This window comes from Dipodomys merriami, unplaced genomic scaffold (assembly GCF_024711535.1).
Source record: "Dipodomys merriami isolate MVZ:Mamm:240054 unplaced genomic scaffold, mDipMer1.0.p SCAF_519, whole genome shotgun sequence".
NCBI classification, from domain to species: domain Eukaryota; kingdom Metazoa; phylum Chordata; class Mammalia; order Rodentia; family Heteromyidae; genus Dipodomys; species Dipodomys merriami.
Genome location: NW_027206090.1, coordinates 666,422 through 688,537, shown reverse-complemented (window position 1 = coordinate 688,537; position 22,116 = coordinate 666,422). Strand labels below are relative to the sequence as shown.

Below are 22,116 nucleotides of genomic sequence, written 5' to 3'. Positions count from 1 at the left end.
AATGGCTGAACCCTCTCCAAGGTAAGCAAAGACATTTCCATCTTCAGGAATCTCCCGAGAGGTCACCAGCACCGAACGCGTACACAACACCTGCGCAGGTGAACACAGCACCCGTCTGCAGGAAGCATCCACAAGTGAGAGCAAAGCAAGCAGAGCACGATCACACTCACTCACACACACGCGCACACTCACACGCGCACACTCACACGCGCACACTCACACACACACACTCGCACACACACCCCCAGCGGGCCCGGCCGCTCGGCGCCCAGCGCCTGACTCACCGCGGCGGCCACCACTCCGGGGCGGGATTTCCCACGTCCACCCAGCACCTCACTCGGGTGAAGTTGTGCTATTTCCGCGTGTGTGAGACCGGGCGGGAGGGGCTGTCCGTTTTATTTCGCTGAATCACAATTCCACCACATCTCCACTGCAGACACGCACAATGCCAGCCCCGGAGGCCGCGGCGGACGGGGACCGAGAGAAAGAACGCGGCGGCCGGGCCGGCGCGGGTGGGCCCGGGGCCCGGGCCGCCCAGCTCCCCATCCGTGTTCATTTCCTCTTGGGGGGCCGCCCCTCCGCGGGGCGCCCGGCGGGGGGACCCTGCCGCGCTCGCCGGCCAACTCCGGGGAAGCCGGGGGGGGGAGGACCCGGCGCGCGGGCTGCCCGCCCCGGGCCCCGCACAAGGACCCAGGTGCCGGAAGGAGCGCGCCGGGCACGACCCACGTGACCGCGTCCCGGCCCGGCCCCGGCGGGCGACGGCGGGCGACGGCGGCGCCGCGGCCACCACCCAGGCCCCGGGACTTACCCGGGCCGGGCGCACACGGGACCCGCGGCGACCGCTTCCTCCTCTCCTCCTCCTCCTCCTCCTCCTCCCTCCTCTCCTCCTCCTCCTCCTCCTCACTTGACAAAATGGCGGCGGCAGGAAGTGCCGGGCGCCTCGGCCCGCCCCCCGCCCGCCCCCGGCCGCCCGCCCCGCCGCGGCTCCCGGGCCCCCCACCCCCGGCCCCGCACTCCCCCCCGGGCCGGCCCGGCCGAGCCCAGGCTTGGGGCGGGGAGCAGGGGCGCCGGCGCCCCACGGCGGGGCGCCCCGCGAGCACCCCCCGGAGGCCGACGGCGCCCGCGGCCCCGGCCCCGGCGCGAGCGGCGCGGCCCTCGGGCCCGAGCCCGCGTCGCCCCGGCCTCCCCGCCCCCGCGCCGCGCCGATGGCGTAGGTGGTGGCGCACCGGCCCCGTTACGCAATGCAGGTGACGCGGGCCGCGTCGCGGGGCTCCCGGCCGCCCGCCGCGGGTCGCGCCCCGCCGCCCCGAAGGGCACCGGGCGCTTACCTGAGATGCTAGGCCGCACGCCGCCCCCGCCGGCCTCCCGCGGCCGCCGCCGCCGCCGCCGCCGCCGCCGCCGGCGCCGCCGCCCCCCTCTGTGGGCTGCCTGCGCGCGGCGCCGGGGCCCGCCCGCCCGCTCGCCGCGCCCGCCGCTCCGCCGCGCTCCCGGGCCCCGCGCGCCCGCGGACACCGCCGGCAGCCGCCGCCGCCGCCGCCGCCGCCGCCGCCGCCACCGCTTCGGCTCCTCGGCTGCGGGAGAGCTAGAACAAACAGCCCTGCCGCTGCCGCCGCCGCCGCCGCCGCCGCCGCCGCTGCTACCGCCGCCGCCGCCGCCGCCGCCGCCGCCGCCGCCAGCGCACTGACGTCACCGCGCACGCAGCGGGCGCGGCCCCGCGCCGCCGCCCGGCGTGCGCGCTCCACCGCCGCCCGCGGCTCCATAGACAGCGGCGGAGACCGGCGGCGGCGGCGGCGGCGGCGGCGCCTGGTGAGTGCCCGAGGCCGCCCGCGTCCGGCCGGCGGGGAGGCCGGCGCCGGGCCGAGCGGAGGGGCCCTGGAAAGCGCGGGAGGAGGGGGCCGCGCGCGGACGCAGCGGGGGCTGAGGAGACCCCCACCCCGAAGCCGAGCGGGAGGCCGCGAGGGAGCCCCCCCCACAGACCCCGAGCGCCCGGGGTCCCGGACTGACCGTGTCGGTGGCCGTGCAGCGGGGCGGGGCTGAGGAGACCCTCGGACGGCCCGCCCGGTCCGGGAGGAGAGGCCCGAAGGCTGTGGCCGACGCGGGGAATGGCGGGGGAGGACGGGGAGGAGAGGCCCCAGGCTCCGGTGGAGTCTCGGCCCCGCGGGGGACGGCCGTGGGCGGGAAGTCAGGTGATGGCGGCCAAGGTGAACCGCAGCGCGGGGAATCGGAAGCTGTCACCGGGCGGGGGGGGGTGCTGCGGGGCTCCGGCCGCGGGGGGCGCTGGCGCTCCCCTCCCCCGCCCCGCCCCGCCCCCTCCTCACCCTCCCATCCTGCCTCCCTTCCCCTCTCTCCCCGCCCTGGATTAACCTCGTCTGGTAAGATTCTGTAAGCCTGTCTACTCGGGAGACAGAGCTGAGGATCACGGCTGCCAGTCGAGGCAGAAAGTCCATGAGACCATGATGGTCCAGTTGACCATCAAAAGGCTGGAAATGGAGCTGGGACTGAAGTGGTAGAGCACTAACCAGCCTTGAGCAAGAGGAACTTCAACACTCCCTCCCCACAACCTGTCTGGCTCCTGGCTGACCCCTTCCTTCAGAGTAAACTTTGCTACAATAGTTGATACAAGTTGACAGCAGAAAAGGAATTTGTTTTTGCTGTTTTTTTTTTTTCTGTTTTTGCTTGTGCTTAACCAACCATTAAAGGGTCCTAAGCAAAGTGAAATTAAATTTTTCATGTTCTACAAAGTACGAAATAAATGATTAATTGTAAGGAATCAACTGGCTTCTTAAAACTTTTCTAATTTAATTTATATATTGATGGTGTTAATTGCAGTTATATTCTTCTGTAGCGTTTATCACATTGTAACAATAATTATTATTACCCTTTCAGATGTGTGCAGTCTTCTGGACCAAATACCTTTTTCAGCCAATCTAAGGCTATAAGCTGCTGAAATTGAGCTTCTAAGAAATATGTCAAGCTGGGTGCTGCTGGCTCACATCTGAAATCCCCAACCACTCGGGAGGCTGAGATCTGAGGATCAAGGTTTAAAGCCAGCCAGGGCAGAGAAGTCAGTGAGACTCATCTCCAGTTAACTATCTGAGAATGCCAGAAGTGGAGCTGTGGGAACATGGCAAAATGCCAACCTTGAGTGAAAACACTAGGGGACAGCACCGAGGCAGAGTTCAAGTGCCAGGCAGAATGTGTGGCAGAGGGGTCAAGTGAGCCTGCTTTGGCTTCAAAAAAACTTGTCTGTGGCATTTACTCGGCAGGGAAAGATATATTACCTTGACACTTCATCACCATTGTTGAAATCAACCTGTTTTGGAGGGTGACTGGCAACTAACTTCAGCAAGGAGCCCATTAGTAGGCCAGGTCTGGGGACTGGTTTCAAACCTGCATCCTCAGACTTTGGCCTCCTGAGTAGCTAGGATGGGTAAGTGTGAGCCATAGACGCCTCCTCCCTCCCCCCACAGCCCCCCTTTTGTGTGGTACGGTACTCAGGATTGAACTCATACTTGAGATGCTGAGACAGCTTGGGCTACAAGGCAAGACTCTGTAAATGTTCTCATTTTAGTCTTCCATAGGGCCAAGCCTGATTGGGATGTGGCTCCTTGGTAGGTGGCTTGTCCTGCGGGAAGCGCTAGGTTCCAGCCCCAACACAATGAAACCAGCCCACTTCCACGACTGCCATGACAGAATGTTGAGCAGAAATGACTGGGGAGGCAAGCACTGGTGGCTCATTTCTGTAATCCTAGCTACACAGAAGTGTTCTGAGGATCAAGGTTCAAGGCCAGACTGGGAGACTGACCTCCAAAAAAGCAGCGGTGGCCGGAAGTGGAGCTGTGGCTTAGAGCACCACCAGCCTTGAGCAATAAAGGTCAGGGACAGTGTTCAGGCTGAGTTCTTACCCCAGTACCAACACACGCACACAAATTAAGGTAGCACTTATTTTTCCCCAGTCTGTCCTGGGGCTTGAACTCTGTCTGGGTGCTGTCCCTCAGCTCTTCAGTTCAAGGCAAGTGCTCTTCCACTTAGGCTACAGCGCCACTTTCGGTTTTCTGGTGGTTTAGTGGAGATGTCTCAGGACTTTGCTGCCCAGGCTGGCTTTGAACCATGATCCTCAGCTCTCAGCCTCCTGAGTAACTAGGATGACAGGCATGAGCCCAGCTGCACTTACTATTGAAGCATTTATTTTCCACAGTTGGTTCTAGGATTGACTTTCTCCTAACTGTTCATCTCCTACCTTCACTAGAGCTTTGAGCATATGCCCACCATCTTGGGACTCTGGTCACGAATGAGCACCTGGGACAGGACAGTGTAGTGATTACAGCATGCCGGCTGTGTGCCACCCTGCACTGCTTGTCAGCTTCCGGAAAACACTTGCCTAGAACACAACATAGTTGCTCTTGTGTGCATGAACTGTTTAGTGAGTTCCTATCTACTGTACCTTGTATTGCTTGTCCATCTATGGGATGTTTTTCTTCTTGAGTGTTTAAATGAATTTAACTCAAATTGAAAAACCATGACTTAACAGGTAGAATGCAAATGAGGTGAGGGGAAATAACCCTACCTGAGGTCAGGTGGGTGTGACCTTTCCCTACAAAACAAAAGCCATGCCAGTACCACCACTCCACAGGCTACGAGAGACCCAATCTCCAAACAAACAAAAAACATAAAACAAAAAAAAAAAAAAAACTAAAGGGCTGGGTGGTAAAGAACAAGTCCCGATGGTATAAGGCCTTGGGTTCAGTCTGCTGCACTGTACAAGGAAAACCCCAAAGACAATGCTGTTAAAAAGCAAAGACCAGGCTGGTGGTGGCTCACGCCTGTAATCCTAGCTGTTAGACTCATCTCCAATAAACCACTCAGAAGACCGGAAGTCAATGAGTGGCTCAAGTGGCGGAATGCTCACTTTGAGCTAAAGATCTCAGGGACAGCACCCAGGTCCAGCGTTCAAGCCCCACAACCAACAAAAAGTTAGCTATTTGCTGAATTCAACAGGCAAAGAATCATGATCTAATTACCAAAATTTTATTATTCTAAGTGCAGTGTTAAAAGTCCACTCAAGGCTGGGGAAATGTCGAAGGCCACCTCAGAGGCCGGCAGCCCTGCGCGGGTGGGGAGGTACTGTCCAGAAAGGAAATAGCTGGATCACCACCAAAACCAGTACAGCATGTTCCCAGTAATACATGCCCCACTGCCTAAGAACAAGGAAAAGGGGACCGCCTGCTCCACCAGCTCCCTGGCAGCACCCAGAGATCATGCTGTGGCATCTTTGGACTCGGGGGCATCAGTTTGCCCCTCTTCGGCTTCTGCGGCCGCGGACACAGGAGCAACAGTTGTGGCGCTTTCTGTCTCAGCCACTGCTGCCGCCTCCTCGCTTGCAGCCTCAGGTGGCTCACATCCAGCCTGGTCTTCAGCGTTCCCCTTCTCAGAGGCTGTTCCACAGGAGCCGTGTTCTTCCAGTGGCTGCTCAGCGTGGGGCTGGCTGGTGGCCTCAGGCGTGTCCGTGGGGTCTTCCCCCTGGGCCAGAAGCTCTGTGGCCTCTGGCGCTGGCTCTTCTTCACCATCCACAGCCCTCACCGCTGCCGTGATCACCTCCGCCAGCACAGCTGCAGCCACCCCTTCAGGGCTCTCTTCCTTCTGCTCCCCTCCTGTGTTGTCTTCTTCCATTTCGGGATCAGTGGTTTCGCTGGTGAAAGGGTCTTCTCCCTGGACAGACACACAAATCAGCACCAGAAAGGAGCCTAGGGAGTTAATCCCTCCCCGCTTCTTGTAGCCTATGGATTTAAGTACATCCTCAATCCCAATTTTGTACTTGCGTTCCTTCAGATTTTTTGCCAGTCCGGGCTGGGGCCCGTCTCTCAGCTTTTTTTGGTCAAGGCTAACTCTCTACTATTTTGAGCCACAGTGCCACTTCTGGGCTGGCTTCAAACCTCGATCCTCAGATCTCAGCCTCCTCAATAGCTAGAATTATAGGCGTGAGCCACTAGCACCAGGCTCTTAGATTTTCACTATGAGACAAGAGTCTTACCCTTGCTGAATGCCCTCCCTAGGCTCTTGCAATCCTCCTGCCTCAGTCTCCAGAGTAGCTGAGAGTAGAGGCATGTCCCACTACAGCTGGCATGGATGATTTCTAAAAAGCACTTCACCCTTATTCGCTTCTTTACAGCTAGACAAGCGGAGCTTCTTTCTTATGATAACCAGCGGCATGGCACTGCAGTTCGCCACGAACTGTGGGAATCCACTGCCTCAGATCCACGCCCAATGCACTCTTGACTCCGTAAATTCTCCCCAAAGACAGAAATCCTAAGTACTGCACTCCCAAATACAAAGCTCCTTGTTCCTGTTTATGGCTTTCCCAGCTCTGGACCCACAGGCACAAACCTTGAGGTATTTCTCCAGCATCTTCACAATATGTCTGTTGTTCAAAACACTCTTGGCCACGTGGAGACTTGTTTTCTTGAACTGTTCAGCAGCCATCTGCAATGACAACCAAGGTGGGTTTTTTTTTAAAGGCCAAGGGCAACAAAAGAAAGACTGGTCACACTACCCCAAGTAGTCCTTGCAGACTACACCATTCTTCATGAGGCCATCTCCAGGCTCTAAGAACCAGAGACATGGGTACCGGAGAGCCTCTGGAACAAACACAAAGAAGCCAAGTGAAAGTTAGATCATAAGGTAATAAAGTAAAAGTTAGGGCGCGACACTGATACCATGCATCGGACGCCAAGCAACGTTCACACAGAGCCACATATGAACCCAGAGGAAGCAGACAAAGCCGCTCAGTTTTCCTGACAGGATTAGGGTTACAGGCATTAGTAGTGCACATTGCAGTACCATGTTCCTGGGCTTGCTTTTCTGCTGATCTTTTGTAGGGTGGGAAGAGGGAGCTGGGCGGAGAGGTGGGTGGGCAGCTAATGATAAACTCCCCTCAGTAGCTGGGTAAATGAGATAGAGATGCTGAAACAGAGCTACATGCAGCCACACCCTCTAGCACCATACACTCTATCAAAGGCCTTAGGGCTTGCTAGGATAGGTACCCAGCTGTGCTTGGGTGTGGTTTTGTCTATTGTGTTTTGAACTCAGGGCCTGGGTGCCGTCTCTGAGTCCTTTTGCTTAAGACTAGTGCTCTACCACTTCAAGCCACAGCACCATTTCCAGTTTTCTGACTTTCCTGTTAGTGCTGGCTTTGAACCCTGATCCTCAGATCTCAGCCTCCTGAGTAGCTAGGATGACAGGTGTGAATCACTAGCACCCGGCAGCTTTGGTGTTTTTGAGACAGGGTCTTGCTCTGCATCCCAGGCTTGCCTTGAACTCCTGAGTGCTGGAATGCAGGTGTGTGCGTGAGCCAGGACACCCCGCCCCACTGCTTGGTGCGGAGGGCTTACCCTGCGGTTGTGGTTGTGGTCGGCGGAGTGCAGGTGCCGCTGGAGAAGCTGGTGCTGTGCAGGAATGAGCATGTCACAGGCCAGGCAGTGTGCGGCTTCGATCTTCTTGAAGAAGTGTTCCTGGCCAATCCCTGCGGCGGAAGCAGCCAAGATGCTCTCCATGCCCACACCCGCCCTGGCGCCCTGCCCCCGAGACCCATGCTTTCTCCCTGGTTAGGACTGAGAGACAAACAGGGGCAGGCTATCCTGGAGGAGCATGGCCTAAGGAACATTTTTTTTTTTGTGCCAGGACTGGGGCTTGAACTCAAGGGCCTAGAATCTGTCCCTGAACCCCTCTGTGCTCAAAGCTAGTGGTCTACCACTTGAGCCATAGCGCCATTTCCAGCCTTTTCTGTTTACGTGGTACTAAGGAATGGAACCTAGAGCTTCATGCAGGCTAGGCAAGCACTCTACCACTGAGCCACATTCCCAGCCCTTACGACCCTTTTTTTGTTGGTGGTGGTGGTCATGGGGCTTGAACTATGGGCCCGGGTGCTGTCCATAAGCTCTTCAGCTCAAAGTGAGTGCTCTACCACTTGAGCCACAGCCCCACTTCCAAATTTTCTGAGTGATTTATTGGAGATAAGAGTCTCACAGACTTCCCTGCCCAGTTGGCCTTGAACTGTGATCCTCAGATCTCAGCTCCTGAGTAGCTAGGATTATAGGCATGAGCCACCAGTGCCCAGCTCCTTAGGGACCACTTCTAAGGCTGAAGTATACACATGTTCTACCACCCTCCTCTCCTCTTCACACTGTGGGGACACATCCACCGTCATAAGCTGCCCTGTGGTGTCTCCACCTTCGTTAGAAACAGCCAGCAGCAGCCTGTGCTAGCTCTGCAGTGTTAACAGAGGAACCCGGTCTCAGGCATGCCCAGCGAGCACGCCAGCCCCAACCCACCCAGCCTGGACGGTTTCGCCTCAAGTGTTCCACACAGTGCACACACAGGGTCGCCCCTCACCTCGGAATGGATCTGGTTTGGGCTTGGGACTTTCCTTCTCCATTAGCTCCTGCCGCCGCTTTTCAATCTTCTTGTTCCTGTTTATGATGTATTCCTAGAGGGGTGGGAGATGGCACTGAAGGGAAATCACAGCTAACCAGGTCAGGTCCGCACACTCCATCCCCAGCCAGTGACCAACACTGAAGGGGGTCTCAGGTCTTGCCCTAATCAGGCTAGCCAACCTGCAAGCTGCCATGCTGTGGCTACCGCCCAGGGGAGGAAATTGCTTGTTTCAAACAAACCAATCACAGTCTGACAAACTGCCCAAAGGGAGGGAGGGAGGGAGGGAGAGGAGGGACAAAAAAAACCTGGCCCAAGACCATGTGATGGACTACCAGCTTCCAGGCCCCACTGTTCGTCCTACACTCTTCATTTTTCCTACTTCCTCTTTGTTAAGGCAACTCTTCACTACCATCTTACGCTAACGGTGCCCACTGTGCCTGTTTTCCTTCCCATACTGCCGGCGAATAGGACCCCAGCAGGCTCCGGCCTCTGCACCATATGAAAAGCAGCAGGCAGGGGCACGGCCCCCCCCCCCACCGCACAGACGGCAGGAAGATGCCATGGAGACAGAAGGCTGTGTGGGCAGAACCTATGGCGGCTGGAACTCTCAGTTTCCCCCGAGACAGACTTGGCACTTGCTCAACTATTTACATCTGGGAAATGAACCCTGCCTACATTCATTTAGACTCTTACACCCACCCCCCCAACCACACGCACGCACGCCTAGGGGTTGTAGGAAACACCTCACCTGGAGAAACTCTACCGTCTTGTCAGGCAGTTTGGTGCTTATAAACCGCAATGTGTCTTTATGAAATCTGCTCTGCAGATGGCTCTGGATTTCTTCATTTTCAAAGCTACGGAACTTGCACACAGAACAGGCGAACTGAATCCTGGAAAAGAAAAATGAAATGAGAAAGAGCAATGAAGCGGGGCCTAGTAGCTCACACCTGTAACCCTAGCCGCTCAGGAGGTGAGATCTGAGGATCAGTTTGTGGTCAGGCCAAGCAGAAAAGTCTGTGAAATTCCTTATCTACAACGAGGCAACCAAAAAAGCAGGAAGCGGACTGTGACTCAAGTAAAAGAGCAATAGCCTGAAGCCAAAAAGTCAGGTGCAGCACCTAAGCCATGAGTTCAAACCTCAAGACTGGTACGCGCATGCGAGCACTCCGAGTGGGAAAGAAAATTATCTGTGAGCAGACGCAAATGGGAAAAGAATCGCCATCTCTGAGCCAAGCAGAGGAGCAGTTATGGAACTAAAGAACAAGGCAGGGCTGGGAAGGTGGCTCAGTGGTAGAGCACTTGCCTTGCATGCCTTGCATGCATGAAACCCTGGGTTCAATTCCTCAGCAGCACATAAGCAAAAAGAAAAAAGCCAGAAGTGGCGCTGTGGCTCAAGTGGTAGAGCGCTAGCCTTGAGCTGAAGAGCTGAGGGACAGTGCCCAGGCCCAGAGTTCAGGCCCCATGATCGGACCCAAAAAAAAAAAAAAAAAGAAGAAAAAAAAAACAAAAAAAAAGAACAAGGCAGATCCTTGTGAATACCTCAAAGAAAATGATCGCACAGTACAGAGACACTCCAGAGTTCTCTGGGCCCAAAGCTGCAGCGACATCCCCTCCCTCCCCCCCCCCCAGGTCAGAACTTCCTGTACAGTGACTTCCCCCAGATCTGGTGACTGCTGCAATACTGAACATACTCTGTATCTCAGATAATTTTCTCTCTGCAGCCACAAAGAAGGCTTCGGGCAACCTTTCCTTATGTGGGGGAAATCCCTGAAGCTCTCACACCCAAGAGTAGGGCTCCCTCGGACTTGATGTAACGAAAAGGCGATGACACGAAAGCCACATTGAGTGCTGGAATGGAACCCAGAGCCCCAAGGGCGGCCCTCTGCCAGTAAACTACATTCCCAGCCATCTCAGGCCTGGCAAACTGTAAGGCTAAAAGCAAAGGTTCCATGTGCTGGTGGTTTCGTGGTTTGATGAGGGTATTGGGCTAGTCTGGCTCTCTACCATTTGAGTCACACCTCCAGCCTGGCCTTTGGTGGATATTTTGGAAATGAAGCGTATAGAGAACTATTTTGCCTGGTCCAGCCTTGAACCATGAGCCTCAGATCTCAGCTTCCTGAGTAGCACAGATTACAAATGGTAGCGCCGTGTGGTAAGGGTGGGTTGCATGGAGGGGGCGCTGCTGCCCTGGAGGCCTGGCTCTGCTCTTCTGATAAACGCCTTGACACACCCAGGAAAGAGGGCAGAGGATCTCTTTCACGGGCCTGGGCACAGGCCTAGTCCAGAAGTTCCTGCAGAGGTGCGGGATGCAGTTCTTTGCCACCCCTAGGACAGCCAATTCCTCTGCACTTCTTGCTCATTAGTGCAGAATCCCACAGCACACCACCATAAATAATCCTATTCCTCAGGAGGCTGCGGGTGGAAATGCTGTGAATGAGGCCAATCTGGCCTGTAAACAGGATTCCAATGAACCCGTGTTTCAATAAAACTAGCTAGAAGCTGGATGCCAGCGGCTCATACCTATAATCCTAGCTCCTCAACAGACCGAAGATCTGAGGGTAGAAGTTTGGAGCTAGCCTGGGCAGGAAAGTCATTAAGACTTGCTGTCTAGTTAACCAGCAAAAAGACAGAAGTGGAGCAGCAGCTCAAATGATAAAAGGCAAGCTTTGAGCCCCAACACCCCCCCACCCCCCGCAAAAAAAGCTAAAAGACGTATGTCCAGGCCCTGAGTTCAAGGCCCAGCACTGGAAAACAAAACAAACACAGAACTAGAGGTCACTGGACAGGGTGGTAAAGCAATTATCAAGCATGGGCAAAGCCCCTGGGTTCCAGTTCCATACCTACACTGCAAAGCAACCTGCTTCCATGTGGCATGAAAACAGATGTGGGGGGCTGGGAAGGTGGCTCAGTGGTGGAGCGCTTGCCTTGCATGCATGAGGCCCTGGGTTCGATTCCTCAGCACCACATAAGCAGAAAAAGCCAGAAGTGGTGCTGTGGCTCAAACGCTCAGCTCAAGTGCTCGCCTTGAGCTGAAGGCCAGCGCCCAGGCCCCACGACTGACAAAAACAAAAACAAAAAAACAGATGTGGGCAACTTGTGGAGAAGGACAATTTGGTCATTTGTAGCACAGAAGGTCCCTGATGTCATTCCTGGTCTGATCTCTGGCAGGAAAAGCAGGGAGTTTTCTACGTTACAGGAAAGCCTCACACAGACACACAGCACGTGTGCCTAAGACTACCAGGCTGTTCCGTGGTTGTTGGTCATTTTGTTTTTCCACCTCACCATGAGAGGCAGACCCATGGTGTGGCCCCAGCAGCGCCCTTGGGTCCCCACAAACACCTGCAAGGATCGTGTGCACACGGGTGCATTCTCCCTGTGTGAATCTCTACTGGGCCCTGGGGGGCACTGATGGGCTGGAGATCCTTTTCTGAAATGCCTAACACCATTGCCATAGTGGGACAGGCCGGGCCGCCCCTCAGCCTACGCGCAGCAAGGGAGGCCCCTGCTAGGCACACAGGGGGCACACGGACCCTTCAGCAAGGCTCCAATTTCGGAGGGAGGAGAAAGTGTGGCGGCAGAGACTCATTGTCTACGCAAACACAGACGCCTCACACCACCCTTTCTCCACATCCTCCAACTTACTGCTCACGCCTCCCCTGCCAGACCCAGCCCAGATTCCCAGCACACGGAGCCAGACTCGGCTCCTGCGTTGCAGAGAAAGGACCAATGTGAGCTCAGAGAGCCAGGAGTGCACCCCAGTCTGGCTGCCCTCAAGGGAGGGGGAGCGGGGGGGGGGGGGCACGCGGGCCCTGTCCTGCGGTTCCTGACCTGTCCACCGCTCGGTCCCGTGTCCTGTCCCTTCTCCGTTGCTTTTCCCGCCTCTTCTTCCCATCCTCCTCGTCGTCGTCCTTGTCTCCTGTAACAGAGAAGTCCCTTGGAGATGCTGAGGACCACGTGCGCGGGAGCCGAGCTCCGGGGCCATCCTGGGGGCGGGGGCTGCAGCTGAGCCAGCGCACCCCATGCCCAGCCTCGGCCGCCACAGGTGGCATGGCCAGGCCACCTCGAGACACTGCGGGGCGGCCAAAGGCTCCTGTGGGACCCAGAGGAGTCACCTCTGTCCCCCGTGGCCAGACAGGGCTGGGACAGGCCTGGCCTGCCCGCTCCCACGCCGGCCTGCCGGCCTGCCCGTCCAACACGGCGCCCCACGGACTCGCTGCAGGCAGGGGCAGCAGCTGTGAGGCCCCAGAAATAAACTCCCCTCGGTCCCACCTCTAGGTGGGCCGTGCTGACCGTCTGGGTGGCCTCCTCTGAACCAAGGCCTCAGCAGGTCTCACGGTCCGTGCTGGCCCGGCCTCTATCTTCCATTCACAAAAACCGCCAACCTAGCTAGGGCTTTCCCAGAGCTGCGTGGGAAGCGATCCTAGAAACAGATGAGAAGAGACCAATTGGTCCTCCCGTCCATTCCCTGAGGCCGGGGCAGGAGCTCCGAGAGCTGTGCCATGTCCCCAGCGTCCTGGCAGGAGGCCAGGTGGGCCCCCAGGCTCAGGGCCAAGGCCGGATGCTGAAAACAGGTCGGATAAGCATCTGAACTGTAACCCCTACCCCTGATGCCAGTCCCGAGACTGTCCCACGAAGATGGCGACCGGCGTGCGCTGCTCAGAAGCCTCTCAAAAGGACGTGTGGGACTTTTGGCAAGAGGTCACTGCCTGAAACTATGACTGCTGTTTAATAGCAAAGTCATCCGGGGAGGTAGCAGGACCTGCGCGTAACAAACACGTCACCTTTGCTTTAGCATGTACCGGGCTGCACGAGCTTGCTGAGTGCTTGGAAGAGACTCGACTGCTTGCTATGGGGGCGGGGACCTTGCAGGGTCAGCTAGGCCTGAGAGCCTCGGATAGGAGCCCAGCCACGGGCCAGCCTGCGATCCTTGGGGTAACACGGCTTGGACAGATCACGGAGGAGCCGGGTGGCGAGCCCGAGGCTCCCCCCGGGGCAGGCTGCTTCTCCAGCCCCTCCCCGGGGCGTTACCTTGCACTTCTGGCCATCGACTGCCTCTCCAGATCCAGGTCTGGCTGCATGGGGTGCAGGCCGCCCCCTTACTTCCTGGCTCCCAACCCCAAAACGTAATCTGCTTCCTGTCCCCCATATAGACGCTGCAGCCGTCCGTATCCCCAGCAGAGAGGCCAAGCGTCCTGACAAGGCTGGCAACTGAGGAAGAACTAGACATTACAAAGCCCAGGTGAGAATTCGGGGACCTGCGCTGGCTACAGAGGGACAGAAGCAGGGCCAAAGGGGCCTCTTTTATTTCAAGCTCCCTTCTCTACCGTGGGGGTCACTCAAGACACCCAGAGATGGGCTCCCTGCCCGCAGCGCCACAGCGAAGCTTCAGGGTGGCTCCGCAGGGAAGCCGCACCCCCTCCATGCAGGCCTCCAGCTTGCTCAGGAGCCCAGCCTGGCTGGGAGCTGGGTAAGGGACAGCACAGGAGAGCTGGAAGGAAACGAGGGGACACCTACCTCTCTGCTTCCCGGGGTCACAGAGCTCGTCCTCCTGAAAAGGAAGAGACACACATGGCTCTGCAGGCCCCGCCCGGCCTCGGGTGGCGCCTCACCCCAGGCCCGGCTGTGCGCCCGCGAGTCGGGACACATGGCACAGCATCGCTTCTGGGGCCCTCCGAGACACTGAGGACGGCTGTGTTGTCACACACAGGCTTGCACTTCCCTCGCAAGCCACAGATGCACACTCCCAGCTCTGTACCCCCGAATGCCAACAGCAGGTCCGCCGGAGGAACCCCAACCCCAGTATTCTTGATGGAGAGCGGACGTTGGTAAATTAGCTCATTATTTCCTCAGCGTTTTAACACACCAGGCGTGTGTACGAACAGGACCCCAGAATGCCTGAACCAGCTCACGCCTGAAACGGGGAATCTAAGATTGTTAGCAGCACCGAGCACTGTGGACTCCCAGTCTCAAGACCTCAGCCAGCTGAACTAGACGGTGAGTGAGTGTCAGGACTGGGGACACGGGTCAGTGGTAGGAGCACCTGCCTCCATCCACTCCCAGCACTCTTGGGGAAAAACAAAAAGCTGAAAAATGGGCTGACCACCTGGCTGGCCTACATAACAGCCAGAGGAAATGCTCGCACACTGGGCTCTTCAGGCCCAGATCCCCGAGGAACAAAACCCACAGGAAGAGAGCAAAGTGCCTGCCTTCTCCAGCTGGAGGCCTCGGCGGCCTCTCCTAGGAATGACGGCCGCGGCCCCGCCCGCCAGTGTGAGCATCCCGTGCATGTGGCCAGCCTGAGCCTGCACCGCCTCCGCCCTGACAAGAGCATGGGAGTGATGGCGGGCGGAGAATGGAGTGTTCAGAGAGGATGACAACACTACTGTAGCCAGAAAACCATCAGCTACCTATTTACCAATCGGGGCACAAATCTATTCAGGACGTAGCCTGTGCCAGGCACTGGCTTACTCCTGCAATCCTAGCTACTCAGGAGACTGAGACGTGAGGATCACAGTTCAAAGCCAGCTTGGGCAGGAAAACCTGCAAGACATTTCTCTCTAATTAAAGAGCAAAAAAATAAAAAAAGGCAGAAGTGGAGCTGAGGCTCAAGTGGTCTCAGAGCGCTAAGCCCTGAGTTCAAGCCCCACTACTGGCACAGAAAGAACAAACAACCCCAGAGGATTTCTAGCAGAGCTTATGCCCCTACTTTGTGAAGAATGAAGAAGAAACATCCCACCGAGACAAAGAGGCTGACTCATAACACACTTACACCCCTGAAGTCTTCATCTCCTGACCGGAAGTCACCAGCTCCATCATCTACCACACACAAAGAAATGGGAAATGTCAGCCCCTGGCTGTGGCCCCAGTTCCCACTGGCAGTTGAGGGATCGAAGCCTGAGAAAAACAGACCAACTCCCCCGGTCTTGGTGGGCCACTGAGTCACAGCACACCCACCCTACACCCTGACCCACATAAAGTACCATTTTCAGAAAAATCTCCTTCGCTGTCAGCGCGGGACAGTTTGGCATCTGGCTCCTCATACATGAAAAATGGCTTCCGCTTCCTGCCCATGCTTTCTGGTCCAAAGCGCTCGAACCCTCTCCTCCTGGGCTAGAGATACAAGCACATCTGGTGTACTGCAGACCCGGGCCCACCAATGCCCCACAAAAAAACGCCACCAGATAGATGACAGACTGGAAACCCAAGGCAGAAAAAAGTCTCTGAGAAGAGATCGAGCAAGCTGAAATTCACAGCAAACATCATGTTCCCAGAAAGAATTCAAACACAAAAGACCATGTGGTGCATGGCTGGTTCCACAGTAAAGGTAGAGAGAGGCCGGTCCGGGGACAGCAAATGGGCAAGCAGGAGGACAAGCCGCGGGAGGGGACAGCAATGGCTGCCAACTCGACTCCAGAGGCTGGAGTTAACGGGAAATGTCTAAAACTGGTTCGTGCGGACAACTGTACAACTCTGTGCAGTGCACTAAGAGTGAAATTATACACTTAAAATCAAGAGGAGGCTGGGAAGGTGGCTCAGTGGTAGAGTGCTCGCCTTGCATGCATGAGGCCCTAGGTTTGATTCCTCAGCATCATATACCCAGAAAAAGCCAGAAGTGGCGCTGTGGCTCAAGGGGTAGAGCGCTCGCTCACCTTGAGCTGAAGAGCTGAGGGACAGCACCCAGGCCCAGAGTTCAAGCCCCATGACTGACCCCTCCTTCACCCCCCCCCCAAAAAAAGGCAGAGGATCTTACAGTAAACCAACTGTACCTCAGCAAAGCAGTTCAGAAAAGCCAGCGCCCAGGGTCTGCAAGAACTTACCCGATCCTGCATCCGAGCCCGAGGCCGGCCACACCCATAAGGCAGGGTGTTGTCATAACCGCCCACCCCCTGCATGCCCATCATGTTGTAATTGGGGGTCATGGACTGGGAGAAGAGGGAAGAAGGGGGCCTGCTGGGAGAAGGGCCTCCCAGGCCGCGTCCACCCGAGTAGTTCAGTTCACTCCAGGACGGAGGGAGGGGCTCGGAGGAGGCCGAGGGCGGCATGAAGGGGTCACTGCGCAGGAAGCTGCTGCTGCTGGAGCTGCTCCGGTCTTGGAAGCGATCCTGGAAGCGGCCCTGACCCTGGCCCTGACCCTGGCCCTGGCCCTGGCCCCGGCCGCGCACGAAGCCATCGAGGGAGCCCTGCTCTCGGCCTGCATCCCGGCAGTCACCATACTGCCCGGCAAAACCGCCATTGCGGTCAGTCCCCAGCTCATAGTCGTAGCTGTAGTTGGGGCGGTAGCGGCTGTGCTCCGGCAGGCAGGGCCTGGAGTCATAGGACTCAAAGGTCTGGAATCGGAAGGAGCTAGGAAGGAAGCAGAAGCCATCAGGGGTAGCTGGACACCTAGTCATCCACATGTCTTTCTTCAACACAAAACTGATCGCCCTAGCACTGTGAACAGCCAATCAAAGCACCCCAGATCCCCCCTAAAAGGCTGAGGAAACCTACCAGCTCCCGCCCCCACCGAGACACAATATGAGCCAAGACCCATGCCCTGCAGCCTACAAAGGTCCACGATGCGGTCACCTCCCCCATCTCTAGCACGCCAGGAAGGTGAAGAATAAGGGAGCAGCGAGCCCTCTAAGGGTGGGTGCTGAGTGGGCACTGATGCCCTGGGAAGAACTCAAGGCCCATAATCACCTCTCTCGGTCCTGCATGCCCTCCCCACCGATGGAGCTCCCGCCCCTTCCTCCTTCCTTGGACATCATGTCCAGCCGCTGGTTGATCTTGGCAATGAGCGAGTCGGAATTGTCCGAGCACGGCTCTGGGCCGTAGGATGGCAGGGGCATGGCGGGGCCCCCTGCCGCCAGGCCACCGTCACTGGCTTTGGTGGCCTCCCAGGAGGCTGGGCTGTAGCTGTAGGTCGCTCCCGCGGGGACCGTGGCATTTTGGGCACTGTAATAGTTGTAGTTGTCATAGCCTATGGGAGCAAAGAGGAGTCAAGTGAGACCTCAGCCCCCAAGGCGGGGCTGAGGGGGCAGCGCTGCCCCGGGCACCGGGGTAAGGCCGTCCCGAGCACAGGCCCAGGAAGGAAGGCAGCGGGAGGCCAGAGAGAGACTCGGCCTCAGCTCTGATACAGGGTCTCTGGGCCAGACCCTAGGCCCTAACTATTCAAGGTCCTAGGGAACCACAGGAAGACTGGGGATCCCATTACACACCCACAACCCCGCCCCAACAAGCTCCTTTGAAGGCCAGCCAGGCCTTAGACCCCAGGCAGACCCTGGGAAGAACTTACCCTGCCAGCCGGCCACACCACTTCCATAAGTACCTTAGGGAAAACAGAAGCACATGAGAGGTTTACTAGCCGAGCAATGGTGTCCAACAGTCCCCGAAGGACAGGAGTCTCCCACACCACCACAGCAGGCCTGTCCACACAAGACGCCCTTGGGCACGCTCCTTGCCCACAAATCAATGCAAGCCAGCAGCACCAGGGCCTCAGTCCCAGGCCAGCCCACCTCGGCACACAAGGCAGGGGAAGGAGGTGCCCTGGCCCCCACGAAGCTGATCTGAGGAGGAACCAGCCGAGTGGCCAGTCCGGCTCAGACCCTGGGGAGAGCCCTTACAAAGGCTCGCGTTCTCACAGAAGCAAGAGCCCAACAGCGCCAGTCACCACAACAGGACACGAGAAAACAATCATGTCCTCCAACTTAGCGGCACATGGGCATGGGTGGGCTGGAGGCCTCCAGGGACACAGGGCAATGGGCAGAAACGTGACCCTGGACCCTGTGGTGCTAGGGACAGGCTTCAGACTGAAAACAAAGGAAGCCCCTTGTCCCTTGCACAGGGGCTAGTAGAAAGCAAAATATCAATCAAATGTGGAAAAGGAAAAAAAAAAACCTCATTACCCTAGAACAAATTCTGGTCCTCTCACAAGCCGAACTCATGATCCAGCCTCTAGAGTAAAGGAGAGGTAAAGGCCCTGGGCCACCTCTAACCCATTATTTTTTGTACATCCCTCAGGCTAAAAATGTGTTTTCTATATGGACACAGGAAAAAAAAGCCCCAAGAGAGTATCTCAACATACTCAAATCTGACAAGACATTTGTCACTGAAACTGACATACCAAGCCAGGCACCAATGGCTCACACCTGTCATCCTAACTACTCAGGAGGCCGAGATCTGAGGATCAAGGATCAAAGTCATCTGGGGCAGGAAAGTCCATGAGACTCTGATCTCCAATAAACCACCAGAAACCCTGAAGTGGCCCTGATGGCCCTGTGGCTCAGGCGGTAGAGCACTAGCCTTGAACTGAAGGGCTGAAGGGCAGTGCCCAAGCCCAGAGTTCAAGCCCCACAACTGACCAAAAAACAAAACAAACAAAAAAAAAACAATACAAAAGCAAAAACAAAAAAACTGATAAACACCCAAATGACTATAGTTAAGATCCTGGTGCCTAGCCAGGCACCAGTGGCTCACAACTTTTAATCCTAGCTACTCAGGAGGCTGAGATCTATGGATCTCGGTTAAAGCCAGCCCAGGGAAGGAAAGTCCATGAGACTCTTATCTCCAATAAACCACTCAGAAAACCAGAACTGGCACAGTGGCTCAAGTGGTAGAGTGCTTGCCTTGAGCTGAAGACCTGAGGGACAGCGCCCAAGTCCCATGACTGACCAAACAAAAAAGATCGTGGTGCCTGTCAGTCTATCAACTTAGGAGTCAGATCTGGAGGATTCAAGTTCAAAGCCAGCCCAGGCAGAAAAGTCCACAGAACTCCACTTCCAAAATTACTAGAGGAAAGAAAAGGGGAAGAAGGGAGGGACCGAAGTGGGAGAGAGGAAGGAAGGATGGAAGGGAGGAGTGGGGGAGGAGGACGGGGAATTGGACAACAAGGAGCTAGGGAGAAGCATGGCTCAGTAGTAGTAAAGTTCTAGCAGAGCAAACAAAGCTGGTGAGGGCTAGTTTTGGAGTTCGAACCCTGGCACTAGCAAGAAACAGTTTAAAAAAAAAAAAAGCCAGGCTCTGGTGGTTCACACCTGTAATCCTAGCTACCCAGAAGGCTGAGGTCTGAGGATCATGGTTCAAAGCCAGCCCAGGCAGGAAGCTCCATGAGACTCATATCCAATAAACCACTAGAAAAACCGGAAGTGGTGCTGTGGCTCAGGCGGTAAGAGTGCTTGCCTTGAGCTGAAGAGCACAGGGACAGCGCCCAAGCCCAGAGTTCAAGCCCCATAACGGGGGGGGGGGGGGGGGGGGGGGGGGGAGCGTAATTGAGTAATGTATCAGCTTATTAACAAACTGTCACAGCAACGCCAGCTGCCTCTGCACTGCACTGGAGTTGAAGGTGCTGTCCCCTGCACCCCAAGGCCCTGCTGCATGTCTAAGCACACATTTCTCCACTGCTTTGTTTTGTGGTACTGGGGGTTTAAAAGACCTCCAGGGTGAGAACTTGTTAGCCCAGTGCTCTGAGTCATACCCCAGCCCTACACAATACTACTCAGCTATGCCCAAGCCTTTCGCCAGTTCTTACTAATGGAAGAAATGACCAGAAACTCAGTGCACTCCCTGCTGACTTCTGAAAAGCCAAAGCCGTGCTGAAGAGCACAGTATGTCAATTACAGAAAAGCATAAACCATAATTATGCCCTCAGCTGCCAAGAATACTAAAGGACACACAAAAATTACGACATTCAAATTCGAGTGTCCATATTGAAGTCTGGGCATAGCTGTGCCTCCTTCTCCATATTATTTATGGCTGCTTTTGTACAACGGAGACTGGATGGCCTGCAAAATAAAGGGCATTTATTATCTGACCCTTTATAACAAGGACCGCTTGGCAGAGGCCGGCACTGGGGCTGGATGTGCCATGCTGGGGCCTCACCCCCCACATAGGATCCACTTACCCTGGGTGTTGGCAGGTGCTGCGCTCCATGCCCCATAGCCTGTGAAAAGAAGACCCTCTCATCACACTCCACCACGGTGGAGTCCAAGGCACTGTGGAGCCTAGCGGGGCCTCTGCACAGTGCCCCCTTTATGAGAAAGCAGTACACACAGCCCCCAAAATCTACCTCCCCAGCTCACGGCTTCCTCACACTCCGCCCGCCGTGGATCAAAGCAAAACAAAAACAAAACCAAAGACGGTGGGGTGTGGGTGGGTGGGCGTACAGGCTTGGATGATAGTGGACAGTTCCCCTCCCATGTCCGCTGAGAAACCAGCGCAGACTGCTGCTAGAGGTACCCCATAACTGGTCATCAATTTGGGAACCCACCGACAAAAACTGTACCCCTCTGAGCCCTGGGGCCATGGCTTCAGAATGCTTTGCCCCTCCACACGGGTAATGTACACTTCATGCTCTTCATGAAGCCTAGCACAGCTTTAAGCCTGTAATCCTAGCTAACCGACCCGGAGGGGGAGAGCTGAGGATCCCGGGGCTCAGCCAGCCCGGGCAGAAAAACAACTGAGATTCTCATCTCCAATGAGCCACCAAAAAAAAAAACAAAACAGCCGGAAGTGGAGCTGCGTGACTCAAGTGGGTAAAGCGACCGCCTCGAGTTCAAACCCCAGGACGGCCACAAAAGGGGGAAAAGCCAAAAACATTAACAAAAACAGGCCCTGCTGCGCAAACCGAAGCCAGCCGGGGAAGCGCTTTCCTTACCCGGCCTCTGTCCCTGCGGGCCACTCCAGGGGGCCCCCCGGGGGAAGGAAGGCCCAGCTGGCGTCGGGGTCTAAGTTCATCGAGTCTCCAGGTTTGCCCAGAGCCTCGTCCGAGAGCAGAACCGGCACCCCCCGCGGGGTCGGCCAAGTGACCCGGGACCGCGGGGCCGGCGGGCCGGCGGGCCGGCGGGCCGGGGGGAGCCAGCAGGCCCCGTGGCGACGGCGGCCGGCCGGCCGGCGCCCCAGGCCACGTGCGCCCCGCGGAGCCCCGCGGAGCCCGGGCCCGACCCAGGGCGGCGGCCCGGAGACGGTGCGCAGGCTCGTCCCGCGGCAGGGGGCCGACCCCGCGTCCCGGACCGGACCCCGGGACCCCGCGCCGAAGCCCCGCCCCCGACGCCATTTTGTGGCGTCTTCCGAAGAGGAAGGCGGGACTGCGAACGCCAGGAACGTTGGGGTCGCCAGGGCCCGGGCGCGCCGGACCACGCGCGTTTTGGGACTGAAACGGCCCCAGGCGCCCCCAGAAGCCCACCAGCGTCTGCTCGCCGAGCCTCGCCCGCCCCCGCCGGGGCCAGCGGCCAATCCGCACGCAGCGCTCCGGGAGCGACGGCGCCGAAGCCCAATGGGCGGCCCGCGCGTCCCCGCCACCTCTCCGCGGAGCCAGGCTGCGGGAACTGCGAACTAGCAGTAGGCCCCGACCCACGGTCTCCCACGCGGCTGCGGCTCCCGGCCGGCCGAACCCTCCCGCTCCGCGCCCCGGAGACTACACTAACCTCCGTAACCTTGCTCCATGTCTCCGACGCAGCCCGCCAGCAGACCCTTTTTCTAGCTTTCCTCAGGACGCATGCGCCCCGCGCACCTCCCGCGGCCCGCTACTGGAAGACCAGTTGCTCCCGTCAACCCTCTCGCGCACCGCCATTGGCTGGTCTTTGCGAAGGACCCGCCCCTGCCACCCCACCCAGCCTTCCAGGTCGCTAGGCCGGACGCCCACGGCATCTCGGGAGTTGTGGTCGAGCCGTGGTGCCGCCGAGCGGGCTCGCGGGCCCGCCCAGTGCGCAG

At 57.4% G+C, this 22,116-nt stretch overlaps 2 protein-coding genes across 2 annotated transcripts in view; both read right to left on the bottom strand.

The window, feature by feature from the left end:
• LOC138811012 (bromodomain-containing protein 4-like) overlaps window positions 1–830 on the bottom strand; it is a 74,550-nt gene extending 73,720 nt beyond the window's left edge. The window contains 1 exon segment of the mRNA XM_069998490.1: window positions 809–830. The gene's annotated coding sequence lies outside the window, so the exon portion shown is untranslated.
• Window positions 831–5,014: 4,184 nt separating this feature from the next.
• LOC138811011 (A-kinase anchor protein 8-like) lies at window positions 5,015–21,929 on the bottom strand. The gene is made up of 14 exons (XM_069998489.1): window positions 21,831–21,929; window positions 20,309–20,347; window positions 17,705–17,737; window positions 17,110–17,389; window positions 16,248–16,773; window positions 15,411–15,540; window positions 15,200–15,246; window positions 13,945–13,978; window positions 12,259–12,346; window positions 9,179–9,320; window positions 8,389–8,482; window positions 7,389–7,519; window positions 6,385–6,480; window positions 5,015–5,709 (listed from the first exon to the last, which is right to left on the bottom strand). Exons 1-14 carry the CDS (start codon window positions 21,847–21,849, stop codon window positions 5,257–5,259), a joined length of 2,112 nt encoding a protein of 703 aa, XP_069854590.1. The 5' UTR covers window positions 21,850–21,929; the 3' UTR covers window positions 5,015–5,256.
• Window positions 21,930–22,116: the final 187 nt, after the last annotated feature.